Source organism: Artibeus jamaicensis, unplaced genomic scaffold, assembly GCF_021234435.1.
Source record: "Artibeus jamaicensis isolate MK-2021 breed Jamaican fruit bat unplaced genomic scaffold, CSHL_Jam_final contig_1028, whole genome shotgun sequence".
NCBI classification, from domain to species: domain Eukaryota; kingdom Metazoa; phylum Chordata; class Mammalia; order Chiroptera; family Phyllostomidae; genus Artibeus; species Artibeus jamaicensis.
In genome coordinates, this window is record NW_026521201.1 from 3,338,005 (window position 1) to 3,364,867 (window position 26,863).

Below are 26,863 nucleotides of genomic sequence, written 5' to 3' on the forward strand. Positions count from 1 at the left end.
AGTATTTCACCAAGTCTTAAAAGACTGAATTTTTTAGCCCAATGGGTAGTCCTTTTCAATATATTGGCAGAACTCACTCACTCCAGAGTGGGCATAGATACATCAGGCATCACAGCTCATTGATACTGACCATTAAGTTAACAAGAACAACTTTCATTCTTGAACCCACGTTAATCAAACCCACTCATGGTTATATGTCTACTTCCCTACTATGGAAGTGTACATTCCAATCTACTCAACCTATTTCTCAAGGAAACCTATTACCTCGTGTTTTGGCTACCAGGTTTCTTGTAAATTTCCTTGGTGAGAGTCAGTCCCCTAAGCCCAAAGGCCATGGTTATTGTGACCTTCGAGCTGTGGAGCTAAAGATTAGGAACTTGGATGTGGAGAATGAATCAGTGTGCCACCAGCCACCATTTTCTTATGAGGCTCCTCCTCAGTCCAGACAGAACATCTCTATCTAGACAATCTTTAATTGTCAAAATATCCCAAATTTACCCAGTGAGTCACTGTTTTTAAAAAGAATTAACCAATTCTTGGGTGTGTGGAGAAAGGAATGAGAAAAAGTTAAGGGATATTTAAATATCTGTGGGAGTCAGGTTGATATGGAATCAGCTCCTGACCCCATATTTTTATATTTTTATATCTTTTCTCTAGGCAACTCCCTATATTGCTCACATTTGCAGTCATTAACTCATCTAACAAGCTTTTACCTACTTATTGCCTACCATTGCTATTGTCAGGTACCTTGTTAAGTCCTGAAAATAAAATGGTGAGAAGGCATGGTTCCTGGCTCGAGGGAGCTTGCAGTTCAGTGGGGAATACAAATAAACAAGCAAAATCAGTGCAGTAACAGAGCTAAGTATAGAATACTAGCAGGACATGAAGTAAGTGCACATCCATTTGGAGTAGAAGTACTCAGAGATTTGCTGGACCCCAGGACCAATTCAGAGCAGAGTGGGTACAGTGAGGATTTAATACAGCAGTGACCCAGTCTCCTGAGTCACAAATCTCTGCACACCCTTACGCCTTTAGTAGGTAAGCTCCCAGACCTTCCTGTTCTTGTCTGCTTCAATGATCCCATGTCTTTTTTCATTGTCCTCAAATCATCTCTTAGTCTTTACTGCATCTTATTTGATTTACACAGCCTGACAGTTTGGCTTCCACCCTGGGGCCCTAGCCGTGACACTGTCTAGTTACCACAGGGGAATGGAATGGGGTAAGAAGTTTCTGAGGATGAAAGCCAGCTCCCCTGGCAGGACAGAGGTTGTACTCACAGGCTTGAGATCACAGTGAATGATTTTCTCTACATAAAGCATTTGCAAACACTTCAGAACAGAGAAGGTAAAGCGCCGAACTACTGAGAGACTGAAGCCTTGAAAGCTATTATTCTTCATTAACTCATACAAGTTGATTCTGGGAAAGAAAGAAGGTAATGTGTATAAGTGTAAAAAAGTATAATGCTGAGTTTAAACCTGCAAACAACCCCAAGGGTCATCTGGTTTCCCTCTGATAGTAGGCAAGTGTCAGACGCAGAGACAGGGCTATGGTGTCTTATAAACTCAATGTTCCCATTGATCTATGATGGTTTTGGGGTGATGTTCAACTGTGCTGGCCTCTCAGATGTCCCCTCATTTCTTATGTGACTAGGTCATTTAATCACTTTTTTATGCTGTGGTTGTTAAGAGGTTGGACCAAACTTCTAAAATATTCATAGTTCTTCAGGACCTTGGGAGGGATCCAGGAAGCCCACCAGTTATTTAACCCAGAAACCACTTCTGCCCAGATCCAAAAAGGATGCCCAAAGGTTCCCAAAAGGTAAGGGAATAAGCATGTGGACATACAGGGCTGAGGTAAAACCGAGACATCCTACCCTCTCTATACCAAGCCTGACAGCTTGGTCCCATCTGTCACCTTGCAAAAATCAGACCTCTCTCTTGCCAGATTTTCCCAAATTTTATAAACAAGCAGAAGCCTGAAATATTATATAAAAACCTGCCATGTTATATGAAATCTGACTGATAAATGTTGGAAATGAACATAAAACATTTTAACAAGAAAAACTTATTAGTAGGCTGCCAGCTTAGGACCTCTGTCCACACTGTAAGATAAAAAGAAGAGGAATAGGATACAGCCCAGAAATGACTCTTCATAAACCTCTTTCCGGTTTCTCCTAAATCTTCTATCCCTAGACTTTGTCTAACTCTGTCTTATTTAGGAAGCCATCCATTCTTGAAAGACACAGTGGAGATTTAAGACTTGGCTCTTGCCTCATCCTGATGAGATATGTGACCCTGAGCAACTCTCCAGCCTCTCTGGGTTTTGGTTTTTCCCTCCACACACCTACTCCCCGCAACTTCCCTAAGCACTTTGAAGTACAGTGACATACTAACTGTGTACTTGGTTCATAGCTAAAGAAAGGCAGCCTGGGTTGTCCATGTTGCCACAAGGGAGATAACTTTCCTCTGGAAAGTGATTGTTTTGTGATCATCAGAGATGGTGAGCAGAGTGACAGCTACACTCCTGATTCAAATTTAGCCAGTTCCTAGAATTTCACCACCAGTGGTGGTGTCATGGAAACACCAAGCTGTGAGCTCAGTAAAGCCAATAACACTGGGCTTTTGAGAGCTCACCTCTAATTATTATCCTTTTCTAAATGCATTCTGGGTTTCTGGTTTTATTTATATTTCATCAGAGAGAAAAGTAATCAAATTAGGCTGCCCTTGCAATTAGCACACACTATCAGCTCCAGGTGTTGCCAATCTATTTTAGTAAGGTTCTGCTCTCTTACCAAAAAATGTGGTCCTGTCCTTATTTGCACAAAATCAAAGCTCATTCCCCACTCTGAGCAGCCAGCTGCCTGCTTCCCTGGGTTCCAACCTCTGTACCACAGGGTTTTAAAGCCAGTGAGTTGGGAAAGGGTAGCAAAGAATAGTCCTTTTCAACGTATTTCAGTTTTGCTCCTAGGGGCAAAGGCCTTGTTTTGGTTATGTCACCCGGTCCAGCACCCAGCACCTGATGACACATCCTGTGTGTGCTCGCAAGTGACAGGCATGATGGAGGGGCAGGGTGAGATGGGCAGCTTTGGGTCCACTCTCCATGTTCTGGGGCTTTCTCCATAACGGAGTGGCCATTGTTTCCATTCTAGTCAGTAAATGTTTACATCCAGAAAAATCTAGTGTTTTGATCTTAAAGTTCCTCTTCTGTCACCTTAAGCCACTTTTCAAAAGAAAATGAGTTAAAAAGAAAAAGCAACTGACCCCAGGAGTTCAAAGGTGATGCAGAGGTGATTACGGAAGTAGAAAAAGTCCTTCATGTGTACCACATTGTAGGTGTTGTTCTTGTCCTTCCTTCTCAGAGCTTCCAGGATCTTCAGCTCCACCAGGGCCTGGCGGTGAAATCTGAAGTGTTTGAGGAGTGGCAGGGAGTGTGAATAATGGGGACAGAAGACATGGTGTCATATCATACAGCAGCAGTAGCCCATTTCCTCAGCCCCTCCCCTTGACCATAGCAAGGCAGAAAGCACTAAACATTACATAACCTTGCCTCCCCTTCACCCCACCGTGGAATCCGATAGGTAGAGAAAGAGGAAAAGATCAGAGGAAAAGGTAGAGTTGAGAAGGGTGGCATAATGGAGGGGCCAATCATGCATTCCTTCCTCTATAGCCTGTGCAGTTACTATCCACCACACCTCTTCTTATTCCTGATGATTTTCAAGGCCACCAACTCATTGTTTTTGTGATCCAAGCACTTGGCCACTTGTCCAAAGGACCCTTTCCCAATCATCTCCAGAACCTCGTAGCGGTAGGCAATGTGGTCATGCAGGACCTGCAGAAGCCAGGCAGAAGCTAAGGAGCAGAGCCACAGGCTCTGAGGCTCCCCTGATACTGTGGTCTTTGGATACCCATTCCCCACTCATGGCTGACTCCTGGGAGGAACTTTCTGACTTGCACTGGGCACTAGTGCAACTCCCACCCTCATCTCATTACTACTGCCATGGTTAGGTTGTTGCCCTGATCCCACATTACCCATGTGGAACCAGGGAAAGTTCCACAGGTTTTATCTGTGTCAGGCAATGCAAAGACCATTGGATGGTCTTTGGAAAGAGCAGTAGCTTCAGTTTGGGGTAAGCTCTGTTTCAGACACCTGCTGTGTCTCCATCAGCCAGAGAAGTCTCTGTGTCTGCTCTGCCTCTTCCTAATTAGACCTGGTTCTCCTCTTGACTTTTCCAGATTTAATTCTATCTTGGAGTCAGCAATAGAAAACATAGACCTTTCTCAAATGAAAAAAAAAAGAAATATTATTCAAGAGCCAGAATTATTCATGTCCCTCCATGTGCTGGAAACTAGGGAACAACTCTTTAGTCAAAGCAACAGGAAATTATCAATTTAAAAAACTTTTCTAAGTGGCTTCTGACAAGCCACTTATGTACTCTGAGCTGCAGTGCCTTCATCTGTAATTGAAGGTTCCAAATAAGATGATCTCTTAGGCCTTCCATGTGTAAGAATCTGTGATCCCTAGTGTCACACTCACATTTGGGAGAGTTGAAGGAGAAGTGTTTGTGGTTTGTGTACAAGTCCTCAGAATATATTTGTGATTGTGTGGTGGGGATCTGTTCTTCTAGGAGGAATCAAGCCATGAACGTGCACAACTTTACATATATGGGGAAAGGGCAAGGCATAGGTCTTGCATGTGTTGGTGCAAAGCTACATGTGCTTCTCTGGCATTTGTGCATATCTTCTGCATGCCATAAGCTTGGAGGTATTGCAATTATTTGCTCACACCTCAACTTGGACATTGATTGAAGCTAAGGACCAGGTCATACTTTTCTATAGTTACCTTAATATTTCCAGAGTCTAGTCGATGCCCAGACATATAATAGGTTTTCGATAAATAGCTACTCATTTAACATTTGCTGACAGAATAAATATAAGAATGTAGTTGTGTTGCCTGTTTGGGAATTTGCTATGAGCATTGTATATTTGTATGCACTGGAATGCAATAAGGATAGAGATTCTAAGTATACAGAAAGCACATGTATCTCTCTCCCCACTACTAAAATAGTTCTCTAAAACTTGAGATTGAGGAACTGAGTTCCAGTGAATTAACTTAAATGTAGTCCTGACATCCCTGGAGAATTTCTCAGAGATTCTAGGCCCAGATGAAGGGGAGGAGGAGAGGAGGCAAGGGAGAATTTGAGGAATGCTGGCTGAAACAGTGGTAAAGTTTTTATTAAAGATTCTTAACCAAAGACCCATTAAAGATTCCCCTGCCCCCATTGAAATTTTGTGTCTGTGTATGGTACTTTTTCTAAGATGAGGATTTATAGCTTTTATCATATTCCCAAAGAGATCCTTGACCTAAAAGCATTGAGAATTGGGGCTCTAGAAAGAGGATGTATGCCAGAAACTCTAAATCCTTGCTTCGCTAAGTGTGGTATGAGGGCCAGAAGCATGGGCACCACCTGGAAGCTTTTTAGAAAGGCAAAAATCAAAGATGGAGGCATAGGTGGTTATACTATGCCTCCTCACACAACCAAAAGAAGGACAACAACAGATTTAAAAACCAAAAACCAACTAGAACTGCCAGAAAAATCAAACTATATAGAAATCTAACAACCAAGGAGTTAAAGAAGAAACATTCACCCAGACTGGCAGGAGGGGCAGAGATGGGCAGCTGGGACAAAGAGGACACGCAGCAAGGTGGTATATGGAGGACCCAGGGTGGGTAAGGCAGTGACTGGAAAAGTGGATAGTCCCATGTTTCCATGAAGATAGACTGAGATGAACCATGCAACCCAGGGTTCCTGCTCAGGGACATAAAACCTCTAAACCTCTGGCCGTAAAATCCTGCGGGGGTTGAGGTGACAGGAGAAACTCCCAGCCTCACAGGAGAGTCCATTGGAGAAACCCATGGCTCCTAGAATGAACACAAACCCACCCACCCTGGAATCAGCACCAGAAGGGCCCAATTTGCTTGTGGGTAGCCATGGAGGGGACTAGAAGCTGGCAGAGAGCTGAGCAGGCCACACTATTCCCTCTTGGACTGCTCCCCCACATACAGCGGGTTGCTCTGCTTTGGCAAATATCTGAGGCTCCATCCCTTACTACTTAACAGGTGCTCTAAGAGAAAAGAAAAAAAGGCCCAATGAAAGAACAGATCAAAGCTCCAGAAAAAATACAGCTAAGTGACAAAAAGATAGCCAACCTATCAGATGCACAGTTCAAAACACTGGCAATCTGGCCCTGGCTGGTGTAGCTCAGTGCATTGAGCAAGGGCCTGCAAACCTGTGGTTCGATTACCAGTCAAGGCACATGCCTGGGTTGCAGGCCAGTTCCCAGCAGGGGATGCAGGAGAGGCAACCATACATTGATATTTCTTTCCCTCTCTCCTTCCCTTCCCCTCTAAACATAAGAAAAACCTTTAAAAACAAAACAAAACACTGGCAAATCGGGGTGCTCACAGAATTGATTATGGTCACAAAATAGAAGAGAAAGTGAAGGCTATGAAAGTTAAATAAAGGAAAATACACAGGAAACCAACAATGACAGGAAGGAAACCAGGACTCAAATCAATGGCTTGGAGCAGAAGGAAAAAATAAACATTCAACCAGAGCAGAATGAAGAAACAAGAAATAAAAAAATAAAATGAGGAGAGGCTTAGTAACCTCTGGGACAACTTTAAATGTTCCAATATCTGAATCATAGGGGTGCCAGAAGGAGAAGAGGAAGAGAAGAAATTGAAAACTTATTTGAAAAAACAATGAAGAATAACTTCTCCAATCTGGCAAAAGAAATAGACCTCCAGGAAGTCCAGGAAGCTCAGAGAGTCCCAAAGAAGTTGGACCCAAGGAAGCACACACCAAGACACATCATAATTATATTACCCAAGATGAAAGAGAAGGAAAGAATCTTAAAAGCAGCAAGAGGAAAGGAGACAGTTACCTACATACAAAGGAATTCCCATGATATTATCAGGTGATTTCTCAAAAGAACCCTTACAGGCAAGAAGGGACTGCAAAGAAGTATTCAAAGTCATGAAAGGCAAGGACTTCCACCAAAGATTACTGTATCCAGCAAAGCTGTCATTTAGAATGGAAGAGCAGATAAGGTCAAGTTAAAGGAGCTTAGTCATCGTCAGCAAGCCCTGATATGAAATCAGTCCTTAAAAGGACTTATCTGAGAAAAAGAAGATCAAAACTATGAACAGTAAAATGACAACAAACTCACAACTATCAACAACTGAAACTAAAAACAAATTATGCAAACAACTAGGACAGGAACAGGATCACAGAAATGGAGATCCCATGGGGGATTATCAGTGTGGAAGGGGAGAGGAGGAATCGGGGAAAGGTACAGGGAATGAGTAGTATAAATTATCTACTCAAAATAGATAGGAGGAGATTAGGAATAGTATAGGAAATGGAGTAGCCAAAGAATTTACATGTATAACCCATGAACAGAACTAAGGGGTGGTAGGGAATGTGGGTGGGAGGGGGTGTGCAGGATGGAGGGGAATAAAAAAGGGAAAATGGGACAACTGTAACAGCATAATCAATAAAATACATATTTTTTAAAGTATGGAAAAAACCTCAGGCCACGCCTTTAACCTGCTGGATAAGAATTCAAATTCATAAGATCCCCAGGTGACTTGTGTGCATAGTAAAGCTCAGGAAACACAGACTTAAATGCTATTAAGACGATCTGCCTCTTCTGTGAAGCCATCAAAGACCAATCCTGTCTTTCAAACCTGCCTCCCAGAGGAAACGTTCCAAGGAGGACAGTCCTACCAGCTCACCAGCCTAATGGGCCAAGCATCACTCATCTGGACAGCCTCTGGGGTGGAAAGTGCTTCCTGAAGCAAAAGGGACCTTCCACTGCCCAGATTTCACCTTCAGGCTGGAAAGAGGCCCTGTCCTGCGAAGCTCCAGAGACACAGATGGAAGAAGAGAAAAAGTCATCACTGGGATACATCTTTGGAAAAATGAAGGAAGTTAAGCACCAGGTACTATAGTGGCAAAAGCATTTTTGTTTGTTTGTTTTGTCTGTGTGGGAAATGACATTTTCTATAAAATAGAAAAAAAGGTCCACATGTGGGCTTGTGTGGAAGAGACCAAAAAAAAAGAGAGAGAGAGAGAGAATGTTGGGGAGACTGAGTCTTACTCCATCGTCTGTCTTTTTTTCAATAGGTGCAGGGCCGTGCAGAAGGGCTTGCGGGACTTGCCCCAGGATACTTGTTACCCCAAGTACTCTTGGGGAAAATCATGTTCTGTTAGCAGAGTAGTTTGAATATTAATGATATGTTTTCTCATTTATAGACATGGCATTTCTTTGGTTTAGCAGCTACTGGAATCCTTCAGGATACCTAGTCCCAGATACATCAGCATCAAATGCTGTAAAATACTCCACACTTTGTCCCTTTCCAGACTTTCTTGTTCCCAATCCCCCAATTTCCATGACCTACTCTCCCATTACCTTCATATAGGAGCCATGTTCATCATCAAAACTTGTCTTGCTGAATTTCTCAGAAGCAACGTGGAACTTCTTGGCTTCAAGCCCCAGGAACCACAGCTCTGCGTAGCCCAGGATTTCACTTTGCTCATAAGAAGACAGCTGGTTCCTAAAACACCTTAGGGCCTCTGAATGAAAAACACTGTAGTTGTCAGTTAAGTTGAGGCAACACAGGACCTGCCCAGGGATGATGGCAGCCCTTACATTTCATTAGCCTGTCAGACCTTTCCTCAACTGGGGGGCTTACTAAAGACTATGCATCCTGAATCTCACAGGGTGGAACCGTAACACAGAGAAATGTCAAGGCGTCATATTGATTTGAACAACTCAGGAGAAAAACACAAAGGATGTGAGAGGGAGAATTCAGTCCTCAAAGAGCTGTGCATAGCAGCACAGCTTGTTTCAACCAATTTCAAAGAGTGAAAAATTCAGAGGTAAACTCAGTGTCAACAAGAGTATGAAGTTAAGGCAGCAGTTGCCCAAATTGGTGTGGAATTGGGCCACAGAAATAGTTTATCCTGAGAGGGTCTGAAAGCTATAATGTCTTCAGGGGTCAACATAAGGTAACTTCAGGTAACTTACTTCAGGTAACATAAATGTGACTTTCAAGGCCCAAGAGATATTTCCAGCTGAGCCACTGAGTCCCTCAGGCTACAAGGAAAGACTGTGTGTTAGCTCTTTTCCACTCTACTCTGGCCCAATCACATCATGCATCTGCCAGTTGGTCTGGGGATGGGTGGGGTAGGATTCAAACTTTCAGACAGATGTAGATAAACTGAAGAGTGCTGAAAGGAGGGAAACCAGGATTGGGGAGAACCAGGGGACCCATGTTATTTGACAAACTGCTAAGGAGTTGGAGGAGGAATAGCCAGGGAGAAATAAAAAGGCTTATGGGGCACCACACCTGTGTGTGTCTCTATGTATTTAAGGACAGTCATGTGTAAACTAAATAAGGCATGTTCTTTGCCCAGAAGAACCAAGGCCTAAAAGAACAGTGAGACATTTATCAGCCAGCTTTATAAAGCCAGAACTAGCTAAGAACTAAAGTATCTCCTAGTGGGTAGTCCCTGAGATGTTTAAGAGAAGATGGACAGCCAATTTCAAAGATGTAGTATAGCTCTGAGCATCAGATAGTGTTGGGGCACAGTAGGTGCTTGGTGGAGTTGGGTTTTTCTCTTTTGGACCCTAATAGGTTCTGAATCTCTGAACTTTGTGAGGAGAATGCTCCTGGCCAAAAACCTATTTGTGATCTTCCAGGACTGACCAGAGGCAATTATAAAGGCTTTACCTGGCAGGCATCACAGGGGAAGCTGCCCTCCCCACACCATCCGTGGTGCACACAGCCAATGCAGTGAAGTCTGAAGGGTTGCGGTCAAGGACTCAGGTTCCCTAGGCTGGCCATGGTTTTATACATACCTACCCAGGAGCCTCTGTTCAGAGGCCTCTGCAGGTACTTCTGCCAAGATCTCTTTACCGAAAGGAGGGTAGAAAATTCAAGACATTTTCTCCCACTCTGACTCAGTACTCAGTTTTTCCACTCCTAGCCCTTCCCCCTCACCTCGGGAGCCTAGTCAGGCTCCCCAGGCAGTGAGCTATTCCCTCTAACCATGCTGAAACCTTTGACCCTGGCCTGGTGCCAGTTCACAGCAGGGGTGGGGGAGTGGGGAAGGAACAGTGAGGAGTCAGTGTTTCTCTATTTAGCTCTCTGCTTACACTATCACAGGAAGTCATGAAAGACTTGACTATTGCTTTCATTTTGGCTTGTTGCCTTAATTCATTTACTCCAACACCTGGCAGCTTAGCCTTCTCCCGCTCAACTCAGCTCAGCTCCTCACACCCAACCACCTATAACCACTCCCACCACACCCTGCTACTGCCCCAAAGGCATACCTGCTGCTGTCAGAGGCACCTTATGCTTGCTCTGTGGTTTCTCCTTGGACTGGGGATCTTGGGTATTAATGCTGGAAAGGAAAGGCATTCCAGGAGCCTTGTCCTCAGAGGCCAACTTCTGACTGTGAATTTGATTCTCCTGTCAGGGAAAAGAATTTGCAATAAAGGACTCCTTAGTCTTCTCCTGATCATTTACCTGATCAAGAACACCCACATCCAGCCAGACTCTACTCCTTCCTCTCTGGGAAGAAATGATGACTATGAGGCAGTAGGTTTTCTCAGTCTTTTCCTCAAAGAATATATCTGACTCATTCTCTGTGAGACCCACATACATTACAGTGTACAGTATTTTAAGGAAAAATATTTTACTGCTGCTCTTGAGAAGGCCAATTCTTGACTAGATAAGATGACTTGCCCAAAGGCACAAACACTTGAACTTAGATGTGTTTAACATCTCTTTAACTTAACACTTTCTCACATTATCTCATTTGGTACTTAAAAAAAACAAAGTATTGGAAGGGGGGAACCATAAAAAACATTTTGTATGCTTCTGCCATTTACACTAGACACTTCATTTTTATTTTCTTCAATGAATCCTCATGACAAGTCTATACAGAGCACGTTTCATAGATAAAAGAAATTCAGTGACTTATTTGCTGAAGTTTACAATCATCGTGAAGAATAAGAACAGGACTAAAACCCAACTCTTCAGCTGATACTGTGCTTTTCCCACCATCCTGGGCTGAAATCAAGTCTTTCACCTGCCTGGTCAGAGTCATGTCTACTGCCCAGCACTCACTTTATACAGCAGAGGTGGTTTTAGCAGGATTTTGTGGCTGATGCATGGGAAATTAACCATGTTTTTCTTCCCCTTGGTATCCACAAAAGGGAGTGAAGTAATGTTGGTGTTTGTAGTCTATAGAAGGAGAAAGAAAAGTTACAGAAGCTTCAGGCAAGAAAGTGTCTCAGGGAGTCATTTCTCCCAGCATCTTCCCCACAGCAGGGATGGGCCTGAACCAAACAAACCCAGGCCTGAATTTATTTTTTAAAGTTCTTGGGGGGAAAAGCAGAGCGGTAAAGCAGATGGCCTCTGGGGTTGAATCCCTGCTCCACTTATTCGCTGCAGGCCCTAAGCAGATTACACTCTTTATCTAAGCTTCAGTATCTCATTACTGCCCTGGGGACAACAATGGAATCTATCTCATATTTTTTGTGGGGCAAATGAGGCAATCTATGTAGAATATTCCATAAGTGTTAGTCATTATCATCACCATTCCAATATCTTACAACCCTAACAGGGCAAAATTCTCCCTGCAAATTTGCCTTGATGCAATATAAGCTCCCACATTCCATTATTCACTTGACCTACTCGCTTGGATTCCTCCCCAATCTCACACTGATTAATTGATTAATTAATTAGGAAAGAGGTAGTCTGACTATCAATAAACAGCAACAGTTAATGTCATGTGGAGATAAGGCATGGCAGTGTCGATAGAATGTGCTCATCATGTTAGGCCAATTTGACCAAAAATGCCTGTCAAAACCACCCTAGCCACCTACCTGCCCTCATCCTCTCCTAAAGAAAAGACACTAAGCATTGCTTCCCACCTTATCCAATAATCGGGTCATTCTGAGGTTCTTGGTCTTAGTAGGTGGCTTCTCAGCTTGAAACAAAGGTTTCCCAACCTGGATCAGGTGGAAGAGAATTGGAATATGGCTTGGTATGATTTCACCTCAAGCCACTCACATATTTATTTTGCTTCATAACAATAAGCAATATACACATGAAGCCAGCTCTCCTGACCTCAAAGCTAGGATGGACTAAGAGAAACTCAAAGAAGTGCTGGATGAACATGTGAATGACTGGCTGAGTGAATACCCAAACAAATGACCTTTCTAGCAGTGTATATCCTAGATTAACTTGTCCTACAGCTTTCAAACTTATTTTAAAAGTCTATATAACCCTTTCTTCAAATAAAATCTTAGCTAGAAATTTTGGACTTTGGAAGAGATCGAAGCTGAGCTGCTCCTGCTAAAAAGAAGAAAATGTCCATAGTCTTGTCTGGGAATGCTTTTACTCTCCAAAGGGCTTTAGAGGTCCCTTAGTGGAACCCATTAGAATATTGGCACCCAGCCTGAACACCAATGACCTGATCAGAAAAGCTTTTACATCTAGAAAGAGGTGGAGAGGAGAGATGAAAACAGCAGAGCAGTGTGTCTTAAAGGGTGGCAAGCACACAGTGAAGGCACGGGGCATAATTGTGTACAGTACAGAGAGAACAGTTATCTAATGGTTATGCATTTATTTTCATGTCCATTTGAAAACTACATCACATTAAACCTGAATTTTGTGGTTGTTACTATGTAGAATGAACTTTTAAGTTAAAAAAAAACAGTGTATTATGTAGATACAGCAAAAATCATGAAGTTAGCACTGAAATGACTTAAGCTTAGCAAAAACAGCCTGCAGCTTGCATTTAGATTCTGCTCTATGAAGCAGAATTTAGGGATCTCCTTCTTCCAGCCTTCTCTCAGCAAACTGAACAACATTTATCCAAAGCTGAGACACAGCTGGTACCAGACCCACCCCCGTAAAACTTGGTACACTGGCCGCATTTATATAGGAACAAGGTACAGTACTTCAACATAATATCACCCAGTACAGATAAGCCCTCCACAGAGCTGTAATGATGTGGGCTATTTAGAACAGTCCATCTTGACCTCGTAGAATAGGGATATGATCTGATGGACAGGGGGCTGCATAGAGCATGCAATTGGCCGTAGCCTCGGACCAAACCAATTACATTACTAATGTGCACTACATACAGAATTTGGTTGTGCATTGGATAGCCAACTAAGCTATCTGAGCAAATACTGCAATGGCAAATCTTAGTGAGTCCTACCTTCTCATCAAATAAGTTAGTGGGGATTAAAATTTAGAAGCATCAATAATGACAAGCTGGCATTGAGGATGATTTGGGGATAGTGGACAAAAACCCGAAAAGCACATTAATAAAACATAATCCAGACTAAATGCCATGGAGAATGAGTGTCAACAAGGAAGGAAGAGATCACTGTGAATGCAGTCTGCCCAAGAGAATATGGTGGTGGAGGGTGGAGGGTATGGTTTTAGAAGGGGCGTGGCTTGCTCTAGGCTATATTGGGGGAAAGGGTAGCAGGCATGTTTACTAGGCAAAACAACAGCGTCTGCATACTCTAGGGGTCTTCACTGCTCATGCCGATTGAACTGGAGGACAGTAAACACTGGAATGTAGAAGGCACTCAAACCTAAGGTAAGATACATGGTCTCTATCTTATGGACAACAGCAAACCACTGCCAGTTTGCAAGGTTTGGAGTTACATACACAGATCAGTATTTCAGAAAGATTCCTCTAGCAGCAATGTGGCATAAAATAATGCTCATCAATATGGACTCTGAAGTAGACTTAAGTTTGGAATTTCCTCTCACTTTCCTTGTTTGTAAAAGAGAGAGAGATTTTTGCTCCTTTCTTGTGAAATAGGAAAACCATGGACTCGATGGAGGATGCACAAGATGGTGTGGAGCCTAAAATGATTAAAGAAGCTGAGAATGTTTAATCTGGAAAAGAAAACAAAACATCCGAGAAGTTAACACTTCTGGTACTGCCAGGCATGTATACTGGGATCAAACAATTAATAAATGGATGGCATATGGTAGAAACCAGGTTCCTCACTGTTGGTGTGAAAAATTATAGGTCAGCATCAAGGTGATGCTGACCTATAGGTCAGCAAAATCAAGGTCAGCATCAATATTACCATGAGATAATGAATTAGAGTTGGAGACATCAGCAAGAACTCGTGTTTAACTTAATGTAGATGGCTACATACAAAATGAATTATAGGTATATAAGGGCTAGTGCTCGAGCGTGGGTGTGTGCACAGGTTTCTTTGCTCTGTCTGCTGAAAGGTCATAAAAGACATAATAGCCTAGTAGAAAGAAGCAAACCTAGCACTCATATCTTGGTTTCTGATTCCATTCTCCAGTAAAAGAAACAAAGGCTCCTTGGAGAAATAAGTGATCCTAGTACTGGAGCAAGGATTGCACTGGAAGAGTCTGGAGCGTCTTGCAGTGACAGAAAGTAAAGAAGTGCTCAAAACCCCCACAGAACCCTAAAATCCAACATTGATGACAGTGTGTCAAAACGGCACATGAGCCAACTGAAAGTACTCCCAAGGGCCAAAGCTGGAACAATTCTAGCAAAATAATAATAATAATAATGTAATATTGGATTCTAACTCAAAGCATAAAATAAATATTCATGAGCCCATACTGATGTAAATAAATGACTTAATAAAGATATACACAGGGGAGAAGAGACACACCTTGAATGCAGAAGACTTTCTAATAAATTACATAGACACTCCACCCTGGAGGGGGAGGAGCACATCTCCCATTCCGTAATCACCAGCTGTGCCTCACAACTTGTTTCCAGCTAGTACAGCACGGAGAGGGAAAAACTACACAAACACTGCCTCAGCCAGGTGATCCGGGTCAGCAGCAGCAGTCATAAATCACGTTGACAGTGTGTACCACTGGTAGAATTTGATAAATGTGGTACTTTACCTCAGTGGTCTTCTTCCCAAAACCTGGAACCCTAATCTTCTCCAGAGAAAAACAAATTCCCCACTCCCTCAAAAAAAGCATCCTACAATATACCTGACCACTATTCCTCAAAACTGTCAGGTCATCAAAAAACAAAAACAAAAAAGGCAGGGTGGGAGAAGCCTGAGAAGCTGTTGGAGCCATGAGGAAGAAGCTTAAGGGGACATGAGGACTAAATGTAAAGTGGTATTTTAGATGGAACCCTGGAACGGACAGAGAACATTAGGTTAAAGGTCAGGCAATCTGCCTAAAGTATGGAGTCTCCTTAATATTAGTGTATCAGTATTTGCTCATTGATTGTAACTAGTGCACCACACAGATGTCAGATATTAACAATAGGGGAAACTGATGCAGGGCATGGAGTTGTATATGGGTATTTGCACTACCTTCTCATGACATGATGCAAACTTGCTCCATAGGGTGCAAAGGACAGAATCAGGTCAAGTGTGGACTTTATAAGATGGCGGCTTCTAGTTCGATAGAAAGAAGGGTTTTCTTAAGTTTTGAGCTGTCTATGTGTGAGTCCTTGTGTGGTAGTGAGCTAGCTCTCCAGCACTGGAAGAGCCAGAGTCAGCCTAATGAGCCCCTGTGAGAAATGTGCACAGAATCAAGGGCTGAGCAAGATGTAATCTCCAAAATCAATCTGTCTGTCAGAGCCATTCAAGGAACTCTGGGAGTGTGTCTTGAATGTAGCCTTCATCCTCTTGTGGAACCAAGGTTGAGAACCATTGTACAGAACCTGCTCCCCAACCTTTACCATATCATGCCACACATATTATAGAAAATTATAGTTGTACGACAAGCTGGGATGAAGGGAGAAAGCTCACAGCCAGGTGCTGCCGGCCTAGGGTTCCAGCTTCCCAGGCGGGACCAGGCGGCCTTATGGGCCGGCACTCTCTGCATCTCTGCATCTCTGCACACCCACACCCCTTGCGCAGATGTTGTCACAAACATCTCCCTTGGAGACACGCAATACCCCATAACAAGACCTCGTTCTGTGGTAGTACCTCCATGAGGCAGGAAGAAGGTGTGAGCTCCTGTACTCGTGGTGGTAAAACAGAATTTTTCCTTTAAGACAGTGAGTTTCATGCTGCTGTTCTGTGATTCCCTCGCTGACCCCTCGAGCCAATATAATAGGAATCTCTTTCGGAGTCTTGGGCTCTGTATCTGAATTCAGACTCCTCCTATAAAAGGGAGTCTATTCATGGGGTACCTGGCACAGGAGTACTCCTGTTCTGCCTAAGACCTGAGCACCAAATGGCTGGAGGAAGCCGCTGGAGGGAGTGGGAGCTGAAGAGGCACCAGAGGGGTCCCGGTGCCTGTTAGGGTGACTTTTGTGTTCATTACAGCTCTGAGGCCCCCTCAACAGCCAGGAGCCAACGGTGAAGCTGCTTTATTTTCCACACTTTCTGTACAAACATGTAGTGCTTATAATTTTAAAGTACCATAACTTAAAAACAAAAAATATTGCATCAGAGAACTCTAAATGGTTCCTTGCAGTGTGAGGGTGGGGTGGGGGGTGTGGAAGACAGCAATAACAGCGGGGAGCACGCTGTCCCTGAGAGCCTGGTTCAGAGAGAATTAGACTTGAGAAGAGGCTGTCAGGAGACCTGGACTCAGAGCCTCAGAGCACAGACACCGCATGGGCAGGGCACGGGGAGGGGATCAAAAGAAGAGAGGGAGACCCCTAAGTTCACAAGCAGGCTCCCTCAGGTTGCTCCTGTTCTCCAACACCTAGGCCCACATTCAAATGTTGATTTCCCCTGTGGTCTCCAGCTGTGCTCGTCATGCGGGGTGATAGACCCAGAGGGTCGGGGTGCTGCACCAACACGCACCAGACAAGCTGATCACAGGCCTCCAACCTCATGTCCTGATCCTGGCCCCCCCTTTCACCTCTTGTGCCTCTCACATTTCTTTTGTTTTGTTTTGTTTTGTTTTGTTTTGTTTTGTTTTGTTTTGTTTTGTTTTTTCAGGGGAAAGAAAAGAGAGAGAGGCAAATTCCATTTCCATCTCACTGGATTGCAAAAGCCAGCTCACCGTTCTCAAATAGAAGCTGAGTTCAGCTTAAAAGCGGATTCAGAGGAATACAAGAAAGCCTAAACCCAGCTACTCTGCCTCCCCCGCCCCCCACACACACCTACATCCTTGGCATTCATGCAAAACAGCTGCAAAGTTGCCAAACTATTTCAGCTACTAGTTCCCATGACTCAAGGGTTCTTTCAGGAACACTGCCTTCCTACCTCCCCAGCCGGGAGTGCACGTGAAACCGAGGAGCGGGGGTGGGCCTCGGAGCTGCATTCATTTTTAACCACATTTACTGAGCACATTTAGATGCCAGCAGGCATGTGCTAAGCATGATCACATGGTCCAGTGGTTTTCAGATTTGCCTGAAGAGCTTTTATAACACAAAATCTCAGATTTGACACTAGACTCTTTAGTGGTGGAGCCCAGAAACCTTTATTTTTTTTAAAAAGTTCCCTGAGTTCTGTGCAGCCAAATTTGGGTGACACAATCTAATGAGGTTCCCTTTTGGAATTAATCTCTCCCACTTCTGAACTTGCTTTTCGTTTATGCCACTGACGTTGATGTGTTCATCCTAATTTCTTGTGAATTCTTATCTCCCCACAATGAGATTCTATGGCAACAATTATTAGGCCCTCCATAATATGCCAACCCTCTTGAGTGGTCGTCGGGCTGGTTCAGCCAGGGGGTCCCGCAGGGCCTAGCCTGTGTGGATGTCCATATCACAAGGGCCCAGACTGAGCTGGAGCCACCTCTAGAGCCAATCCTGGATGTGCTGATGTTTCAGGATGGGGACAGGGCTTTCATTTAGTATCATCTCTTTTGCTGGGGTAGCAGGGTAAGCAGCAGGCTGCTTATAATGAAGGTGGCCTACTTGTAGGATGTCACAGGGAAGTGTCTTTACTGATAATCCAGGTTAATCCACACAAGCTGGCTTCAGTAAGTGGAACCTCTCACTTGCAGTAGTGAGAGTGAGAATGTTTTTACAAACTTGCAAATTGTCACTTACCATTTCTTACCATGAGCAGTATAATTGTGTGAGAAAGAAGCTATCCCTTCTAGACTTTTGGGCCTCAGTATCCCTAGTTCAGGTACCTATTACAATGGTCTCCTAAGAAGTTTCTCTGCCCTTCTCCCATTCCCTCCTCCTGTGCCTAAATCACTTCAGAAATTAGCACGAACATCTGATCTTGTTGCTTAAATCTCCCCAGTGATGTCTTTGGGGCATAGAAGTAGAGGCCTACAAAACCCTTCCAGCGTCATCCCCTGTCACAGCCCTGGCCCTGCCCTTTTAGCCCTGGCAGTTATGAATGACCCGCAGCTTTCAAACACCATGCTGTTTCACGTGTCAACACTTACTCCTGCTCTGTTTCTTGGAATGTTCTTCTGTCACCCCCCACCCATCAGCACTTCCTCCATTCTAAGCCCCTATCATCCACCTGGTGAATTTGCCCACATTCCAGCCCCAGCCTCTGTCACCATCCCTCTTGCATTTGTAACCCTCTACTACCCAATGCTTTGTACTAGCTCCAATCACAACATCCACAAAAGTTGGTTGTGCAAGGTGTTTTACATCCATCTTCCTCTGCCAGACTATAAGACTCTTTAATAAGATATCCAAGTCTCGTCTCAGAATCCCAAAGCCTAGCATGGTATCTCACACACGATAGGCACTTAAATATTAGCCAAAGGAAGAAAGGAAAGGAGAGAGACTGAGGGGGCAGGAAACCCTAATACTTGTCCTCAAAGATTTGAGATGAGCATCCCATGGTTGGTAACCCTTTCCTAGTGTGGCCATATCACCACTCCATGTGGCTTGCACTCCCACCAGGGACCAGTGCTCTCCTGCTCCCTGGCACTTTCTTTGGAAAGGAAAGCTTTCTAATCAGCTGATTCACACAAACCCTATTGGACAGGAGCCCATTCCCATGAGTCTCACTGACATGTTATTTCTATGTCAGAATGGAGGACAAAGGCACATAGAAAAGTGAAATATCCAGCCCCGTGTCCTGCATCACTGTCCTCTCCCCGGTGACACTCCACTTCCCCTGCCTTATTTTGCACTCTAATCATGCCAAGCCCCCATCCCGAACATGCGCAGTTTACCTACGGGGTCTCCCCTCAAAGGGAGCACATTTCCTGCTGGGAGCTGAAGGATAATATGGCTGGTCCCTATGTAGGGTTAGTTAGAGCAGGGCCTCGAGACACATAGCCTTGATTTATTACCTTGGGTGGAACCCCGGATGATCTCATTTGTAAAGTTGAGGGGAGAAAGCAACTGGGCTCTCAGCAGGCATCAGAACCCCCCGGCCCCCTTTCCCTAGGCCACCCAGCCTTTTCAGAAAGGCACACCTTCATCAGACTACCCCACCTCAATCCTACCTTACAGGCTAGTTTTTTATTTTTCTCAGCTGGCTCCTCCTTGTCTCTTCCTCCTTCCTGTTAAAAAAAAAAATCCCCAAGTGCCCGGTCAAGGTTGGATGGGCAAATAAAGCTCAAGTTCTGTGATATCAAATCATAGTTTTATCCTTGCATGCTCCATAATCCCTTCTCGGAGGCCAGAAAAACAGAGAATTTTAAACAAAACCATTAATGCAGAGAGAGAGAGTGACAATGAGGGGGAAGAGAAACACTTGGGGATTCTCTGAAGAACACAATACAGTCACAGTCGGGCACAGTGGAGCACCACATAGAGCTGGGAGAAAGTTGGGGGTGCCCAGGCTCCACACATCCCTACACTACTAAGGCTACGCAGACCTTAGGCTAATCACAGCTTCTCTCCCTCTGCCTCTTGTAGCTAAGATTCTGCCCTTAAAGCCACTTTACCACATGTGAGAAAGCCCAGGATGCCTAGCCAGAGGGGAGTGTCCTTCTGATTACACCCAAAACCACCACTGGCCCCTGCAGACCCATTAGTGAAGTGAATGTGACCAGCCACGTGGGAGGACCAAGTTTCCATCTTGCTGATTCATGACCTCTCTGAGGGCCTGCCCACCAGGCTAGGTCCCTTGTGATGGTGAAGGAAGAAGACCCTGGCCACACTTAGGGAAGAGCCAGAACCTAAGTCCAGATGCTTGGAATTGCTTTCTAATACACTCAGGAAAGGCGTTGAGGGAAATACTTCCCGTTCTGGACCTCTGGACACGAAAATCATGGTTCTGGGAGCCTCCTTAGGGAACCTGTAGTCAAATGCCTTCACTTGCAGGTGGAGGAAGAAAAGTTAACAAGGTATCCAAGTGACCTGTGCAAAAGAATGCAGCATGAGCGAACCCGAGACTAGAATCTATGCCCCCTAGTGGGCATAGCAGGCATAGCAAGCCCTTCTACTGCATCATGCTGCATCAAGTGATCTCCTGTGACCTCTTTTACGTTCTGTCCTAAAAAACTAGGTGTGAAGGGATTATAAAACACTTCCCCTCTAACGGTCTCTAATTCAAAATAAGATATGTTTTTATTTGATGTTAACAATAGAAACACTCAGAAAGCAAGCATTTATTCTGTTATTTGCATAAATTAGACACCAAATTTCCTATAATATAAAGTGGATTTATGCATCGTGTGAGAGGATTAGAGTAGATGATCTCTAAGGCTGTATTCCCACTGATTTGCATTTATTCTACACATTTGTATATGTTGCCCTGTCTGCCTGAAATGTCCTTCCTCCAGCTCACCATGCAGCCTCCAATGGGTGTCATTCACTTCAAGAAAATGTGAATTATGAGCCCTATAATTATGTCACTTGATGGGACAATAGCCAAGCGGAACATTGGTGAAGCATGAAGTTTTTCCTAGGAATTAGCCTATGGCTTAAGAAATTTTCTCTAGGCTCCCAGAGAACTGTGCTTCTACCTCAGTGAGTCCACTTGCTTTATTGTCACTTGTCTGTTTGCATGTTTATATTCCCCACCAGACTGTGCATACTAAACAAGAAGGAGATGTCTATTACTTATTTCTGCATCCCAGCACCAAAGACAATGCTCAGTTCAAAGTTGACTCTCAATTAGCTTTTGTGGGATAATTTATGAAAGAATTAATCAGTCAAGAGTCTTTAAGTCTTCAAAGGACAGAAAAAAAGTATATGAAGTTTGGAGTCAGGTGGACTTTGACTAAGAAGTCTTGCTCTGCTCCTTGCCAATACTGTGGCTCTGGCAATCCATTTATCCTCTCTCAGGATAAGGTTTCTTTTCTACAACAAAGGCTAGTAACCTTTTTTCAATAAAACAAAAAACCAAACATTACAAAATACACAAGGGAACAAGGTAATAATTATCAGAAACTATAAACCCCAGAATTAGATTCCTTCCCCCTCAAAAAATCCAAATATTGGAAATTATCAAGTAAAAATTACAAAATCATGATGCATAATATGCCTAAAGAAATGGAATTAAAAATATAAGTGAAGTGTAAGATACTATGCAAATGACCAGATTTTACAATAAACAATTTAAAACTTTGAAAAGATATATAAAAATTGAAACTTGTAAGTCAATGGGCTTAATAAAAAAATTCTACATAGTCAAAGAAAGAATTAGTGAACTGGAGAGATAAGTTTGAAGAAATTACCCAGCAAGCAGCAAAGAGAGATAAAGAGATGAAAAAAACATGTTCAAAGATTAGAACCATGAACTAGAGTGAGGTCTAACATACATTTAATTAGTTTCAGAAGGAGAGAAAGAATATGGCAGACATCAAGACAAAATGGCTCAAGAGAATTTTTCACAACTGGTGGGAGACAAAACTATACCTCCTTTAGAAGACATATCTGTAGAGTCAAATACCGTGAAATGACACAGATATGCTCTGAGAAATGTGTCATCAGGCAGTCTCGTTGTGTGAACATCATAGAGTGCCCTTACACAAACCTACATGTGATAGCCTACCACACACCTTGGCTATAGGGTACAGCTATTGCTCCTAGGCTAAAAGCCTGTACAGTATGTTACCATGCAAAACAACACTATGTTAAATCAAGCATCAGAGAGAATGATGCAGTCAAGAGATGTGTTAAACACAAGATGTATGAGGCTCTTGCTGATGTAACATGTATACTATTGTACAGCAATTTTTTGTACATGGCAACAGTACATTCTAAAAGAACAGTAAAAAGTGTAGTAAATATATAAACCTGTAATAGGTATTTATTATCATTATCAAGTACTAGTGCTGTACTTCATTGTATGTGCTATACTTTTAAACAACAGTAGGGTTGTTTACAGCAGCATCAAGACAAACACATGAGTAATGTACTCTGCTGCAACATTTTGATGGCTATAACATCACTAAATGATAGGAGTTATTCAGCTTCATTATAACCTTGTGGCACCACCATTATATATGAAGTCTGTGGTTGACCAAAATGTTGTTATGTGGCACATGACTGTATCTGTATGGTTTTGGAATATGGAATGATTTTTTAAGCAAGAAATAAAGTATATGTCATAAATTTACCTACTTTTAATTGAGTGCTTCTATTTATCTAAAGTCATTATAGAGCCAAGATTATAGGAAGGTTGCCTTATACAAGATTAATGTATAGTCAATTGCTTTCCTATATACTAGCTATGAACAACTCAAATTTGAAATTATAAAAACACCATTTATATTAGCATCCCCACGAAATCTAAGCAATCTTGAGCTTGGTGAAGAAAAGCACAATTCTGAGAGAAAAAATTGATGAGTTGAATTTTATTAAACTTAAAACCTCTCTAAAAAAGACACTGTTAAGAGAATGAAAACACAAGCCACAGGCTGGGAGAATCTTGCAAAATACATATTGATAAAAGAATTGTATACAAGAAATTCTTAAAATTCACCAACTGAAAAAAAATTCAACCTAACAAAATATATACAAGAGCCATGTGAAAAAAAAGTATAAAGTTATGATGAATGAAATCAAGACTAAATTAATGGATAGATATTCAATGTTGATGGATAGGAAAACTCAATATTGTGAAGATGTCTGTTCTCTCCATCTTGATGTATAGATTCAATGCAATCTCAATCAAATTCCCAGCAAGATAATTTGTAGATATTGCCAAATTGATTACAGGGAGTGACAAAGTCCCAGAATAGCTGACACAATATTAAAGAACAAAGTTGGAGAACTGACAGTACCTTGCTTTAAGACTTACCATAAAGGGGGGGTGGGTGGGGCAGGGGAAAGCAATGGAGGAAAATGGGACAGCTGTAATAGGACAACAATAAAAAAGAAGAAAGATAAAAAAGACCATTAAATAATCAAGAGAGTGTGGTATTGGTAAAAATAATATACAGATTAATAAAACAGAATAGAGTCCACAAATAGACCCAAGTAAATATAGTTACTTGTTTGACAGAGGAGCAAAGGCAATATAATGAACCAAAGATAATATTTTGTGCTAGAACAACTAGACATCCATATGCAAACAATGAATCTAGACACAGCTCTTGCACACTATAAAAAAAAAACTTAAAATGGATCACAGATCTAAAAGTAAAACGCAGAACTGTATAATCTTAGAAGATAACACAGGAGAAAACCTAGATGACCTTGAGTATGGTGATTACATTTGAGATACAACACCAAAGCACGACCCATGAAAAAATGTTGATTAGCTGGACTTCACTGAAGTGAAAATTTACTTCTCTGTGAAAGACAATCTCAAGAGAATAAGACAAGCCACAGATTGGGAGGTAATATTTGCAAAATACAAATTAGATAGAAGACTATTATCCAAAATATACAAGGAACTCTTAAAAATCATCAATAAAAAAGCAAACAACCTGATTAAAAAAATAGGCCAAAGACCCCCAAAGACACCTCCCCAAAGAAGATATACAGATGCAAAAAGCATATGAAAATATGCTCCACATAGTATGTCATCAAGGAAATGAAAATTAAAACAACAATGAGATACCACCACACACCCATTAGAATGACTACAGTCTGGAACACTGACAACAGCAAATGCTGGTGAGGACATGGAGCAACAAGAACTCTCATTCACTGTTGGTGGGAATGCAAAATGGTACAGCCACTTTGGGAGATAGTTCAACAGTTTCTTACAAAACAAAACATACTTTTACCATACAATCAAGCAATCAGGATCCTTGGTATTTACTCAAAGAAGTTGACAACTCATATTTGTAGGCGGCTGGTTTGTTTTGGCCTGGCGTATGTGACTCAACTCTGTATGGAAAACCTACAGAAGCAAAGTGGTGGGCAGGAGCCAGACCTTCAAACCGAGTTTTCCCATGGGAATCAGGCCTAGAAAATGCATACAGATTGTTATGGTTTGCTCTTGCTAAAACTCCCTCACCCTGGTCTAAAGCAACAGATGTATATTGTCTATCTTCAAGGTAATTTCCAAAGCCTGTATGAGTTCTCCTAAGGACAGAGCTAATCAGCTCATCGCCATTCCCCTCTGCATGTTTTCATTTTCTTGATTGTACCTAAAATGTAGACAATAATGTTCTATGTAATAGATAATAAATCTTTGTCTGATGTAAGACCCCAGGAAAACAATAAAAGCCTGTCTGAGCAAGGGTCGGGGTGCTCCCCTCTTGAGGGAGTGGCTCAGGCTCCCATAGGTGCTCTCCCCTTGAGAGGAATAGTCATGCCTCTTCCCTTTTTCTCCACAGGATTGTTGTCACCTGTGCATTCATTCTCACCGTCAGCCACAACAGGCGGACTGCTGGACAGGGTCCACTGCACATATCCACAAAAAATTTTCAAATGAATATTTATAACATTTTTATTCATAATTGTCAGACTTAGAAGCAACCAAAGATGGTAAATGGGTGTATGAACTGGCATATCCAGACAATGGAATATTATTCAACACTATGAATAAATGAGCTATCAACCCATGAAAACACATGGAGGAAGCTTAAATGAATATTACTAAATGAAAGTAGTCAGTCTGTAAAAGCTACATACTGTATGATTCCAACTATATGATATTCTGGAAAACGTACAGAGACAGTAAAAAGAATGGGGATTCAAGGAGAGGGGGAAGAGGGATGATTAGTTGAAGCAAAGGGCATTTTTAGGTCAGTAAAGCTATTCTGTATAATACTGTAATAGTGAATATACTAAGAATTTGTCAAAACCAAAGAACTGTTCAACATAAAGCATGAACATTAATATAAACTATGGACCTTAGTTGCTGATAATGCATTGGTTTACCAATAACAACTACAAGCTAAAATACAAGATGCTACTAATAGGAAAAACTGTTGAGGGTGAAGGGTTTCAAGTAGAAAATATTTCCTATACCTATGACTTGCAAAGAATTAGTAAATTCTTTGAATAGTTTGATTTATTTATAAAGAAATACATGTATATCTTCATATTTATTTACATATTATTTGTTTCTGTATTATTTTTATTTATTTCATATATTTTATATGTTCTTTGCAGAATTATTTGGTAGAATAATTATTTGTAGAATATATAAAATATATTCTACAATCAATAAGAAAAAGACAACACAACAAAAAAATCATCTAAGGAAAAGAAGGCATAATCAGGCACTTCACAGAAGAAGAAACGAATGGCCAACAAACTCACGAAAAGAGCTTCAGTCTCAATAACAATAATTTAAAATGCAAATTAAAATACATTAAGATAGTATTACCCATCTACTAAACTGGTAAAATAAGAAGAGCCACACTATATCAAGTGATAAAAAAAAGATGTGAAACAACTGGAACTCATACATACCACTAGTGGTCAAGTACACTAAGACCAATGTTTCAGAAAACCGTTTGGCATTATCTGGTAAAGTTAAGCACTGACATACCCTGCTGCTCAGCAATTGCCCTCCTAAGTGTATACTCTAGAACTCACTGCGTACATGCATTAGGAAACATCCAGGACATTCACAGCACCACCACTTGTAACAGCAAAAACATAAGAAATAAGCCACATGCCCATCAACTGTTAAACTGATAAGAGGTCTGGTATACTCATATAATTGAAGACGGCAGTGAAACTGGTTTGCAAACAGGTCCCCAAGAACAGAGGGGATAGTCATAGTATCTAAAGGGCACAGGCACCGATTAATCAGGAGGGAGGCCTGGCCAAACCAAGGGAAAGCTGTGCCCTGTATGCTAGCTTAGTACTAAGCATGAAAAGCGAGTTAGAGAAGAAAATTGAACAATACAATTCCATGTATATAAAAAGTAAAAACATGCAAAATTAGTCCTGACTGGTGTGGCTCAGTGGATTGAGCACCAGCATGCAAACCAAAGGGGTGCTGGTTCAATTCCCAGTCAGGGCACATGCCTGGGTTTTGGGCCATGTCCCCAGTTAGGTGCATGCAAGAGGCAACCACGAGTTGATGTTTCTCTCCCTCTTTTTTTCCTCTCCCTTCACCTCTGTCTAAAAATAAATAAATAAAATCTTTTTAAAAACATGCAAAATTAAACAACATATAGTTTAGGAGACTTAGAAACATATAAAGAAAAGCAATGAAATAATGGATGTAAAACTTAGACTTCCAGTCAAAATGGCAGCATAGGCAGATGTGGCTCACTTCTTCATACAATCACATCAAAATTAGATGTAAAGCTCAAGACAGCCAGTATCTCAGAAGGGCCAGTGAACAAGGTGAGATAAGATGGACAGATACCCAGATTACTTCTTTCTTAAACTCTGTGTAGGATACACACAAGGACTCTATTATTCTTTGTACCTTACACATACACTTAATATTCTTTTATATATACTCAGTATTTAATAATGAACAGCAATTTTTAAAAAGAATTGATGAATTACAAAATAAAATCAAAATCCTGACTTCAGCTTTTATTAGCA

General features: G+C 42.0%; 1 protein-coding gene across 1 annotated transcript in view; it reads right to left on the reverse strand.

Moving 5' to 3' along the window:
• The window catches only part of DYRK4 (dual specificity tyrosine phosphorylation regulated kinase 4), a 49,887-nt gene that overhangs the window by 12,814 nt on the left and 10,210 nt on the right, over nucleotides 1-26,863 (reverse strand). The window contains exons 3-9 of the mRNA XM_053662036.1: nucleotides 12,009-12,086; nucleotides 11,200-11,316; nucleotides 10,401-10,539; nucleotides 8,475-8,638; nucleotides 3,692-3,828; nucleotides 3,261-3,401; nucleotides 1,278-1,416 (exon numbers count right to left, since the gene is read on the reverse strand). Of these exons, the coding sequence (XP_053518011.1) occupies nucleotides 1,278-1,416; nucleotides 3,261-3,401; nucleotides 3,692-3,828; nucleotides 8,475-8,638; nucleotides 10,401-10,539; nucleotides 11,200-11,316; nucleotides 12,009-12,086 (915 nt within the window). The remainder of the gene's footprint in view (nucleotides 1-1,277; nucleotides 1,417-3,260; nucleotides 3,402-3,691; nucleotides 3,829-8,474; nucleotides 8,639-10,400; nucleotides 10,540-11,199; nucleotides 11,317-12,008; nucleotides 12,087-26,863) is intronic.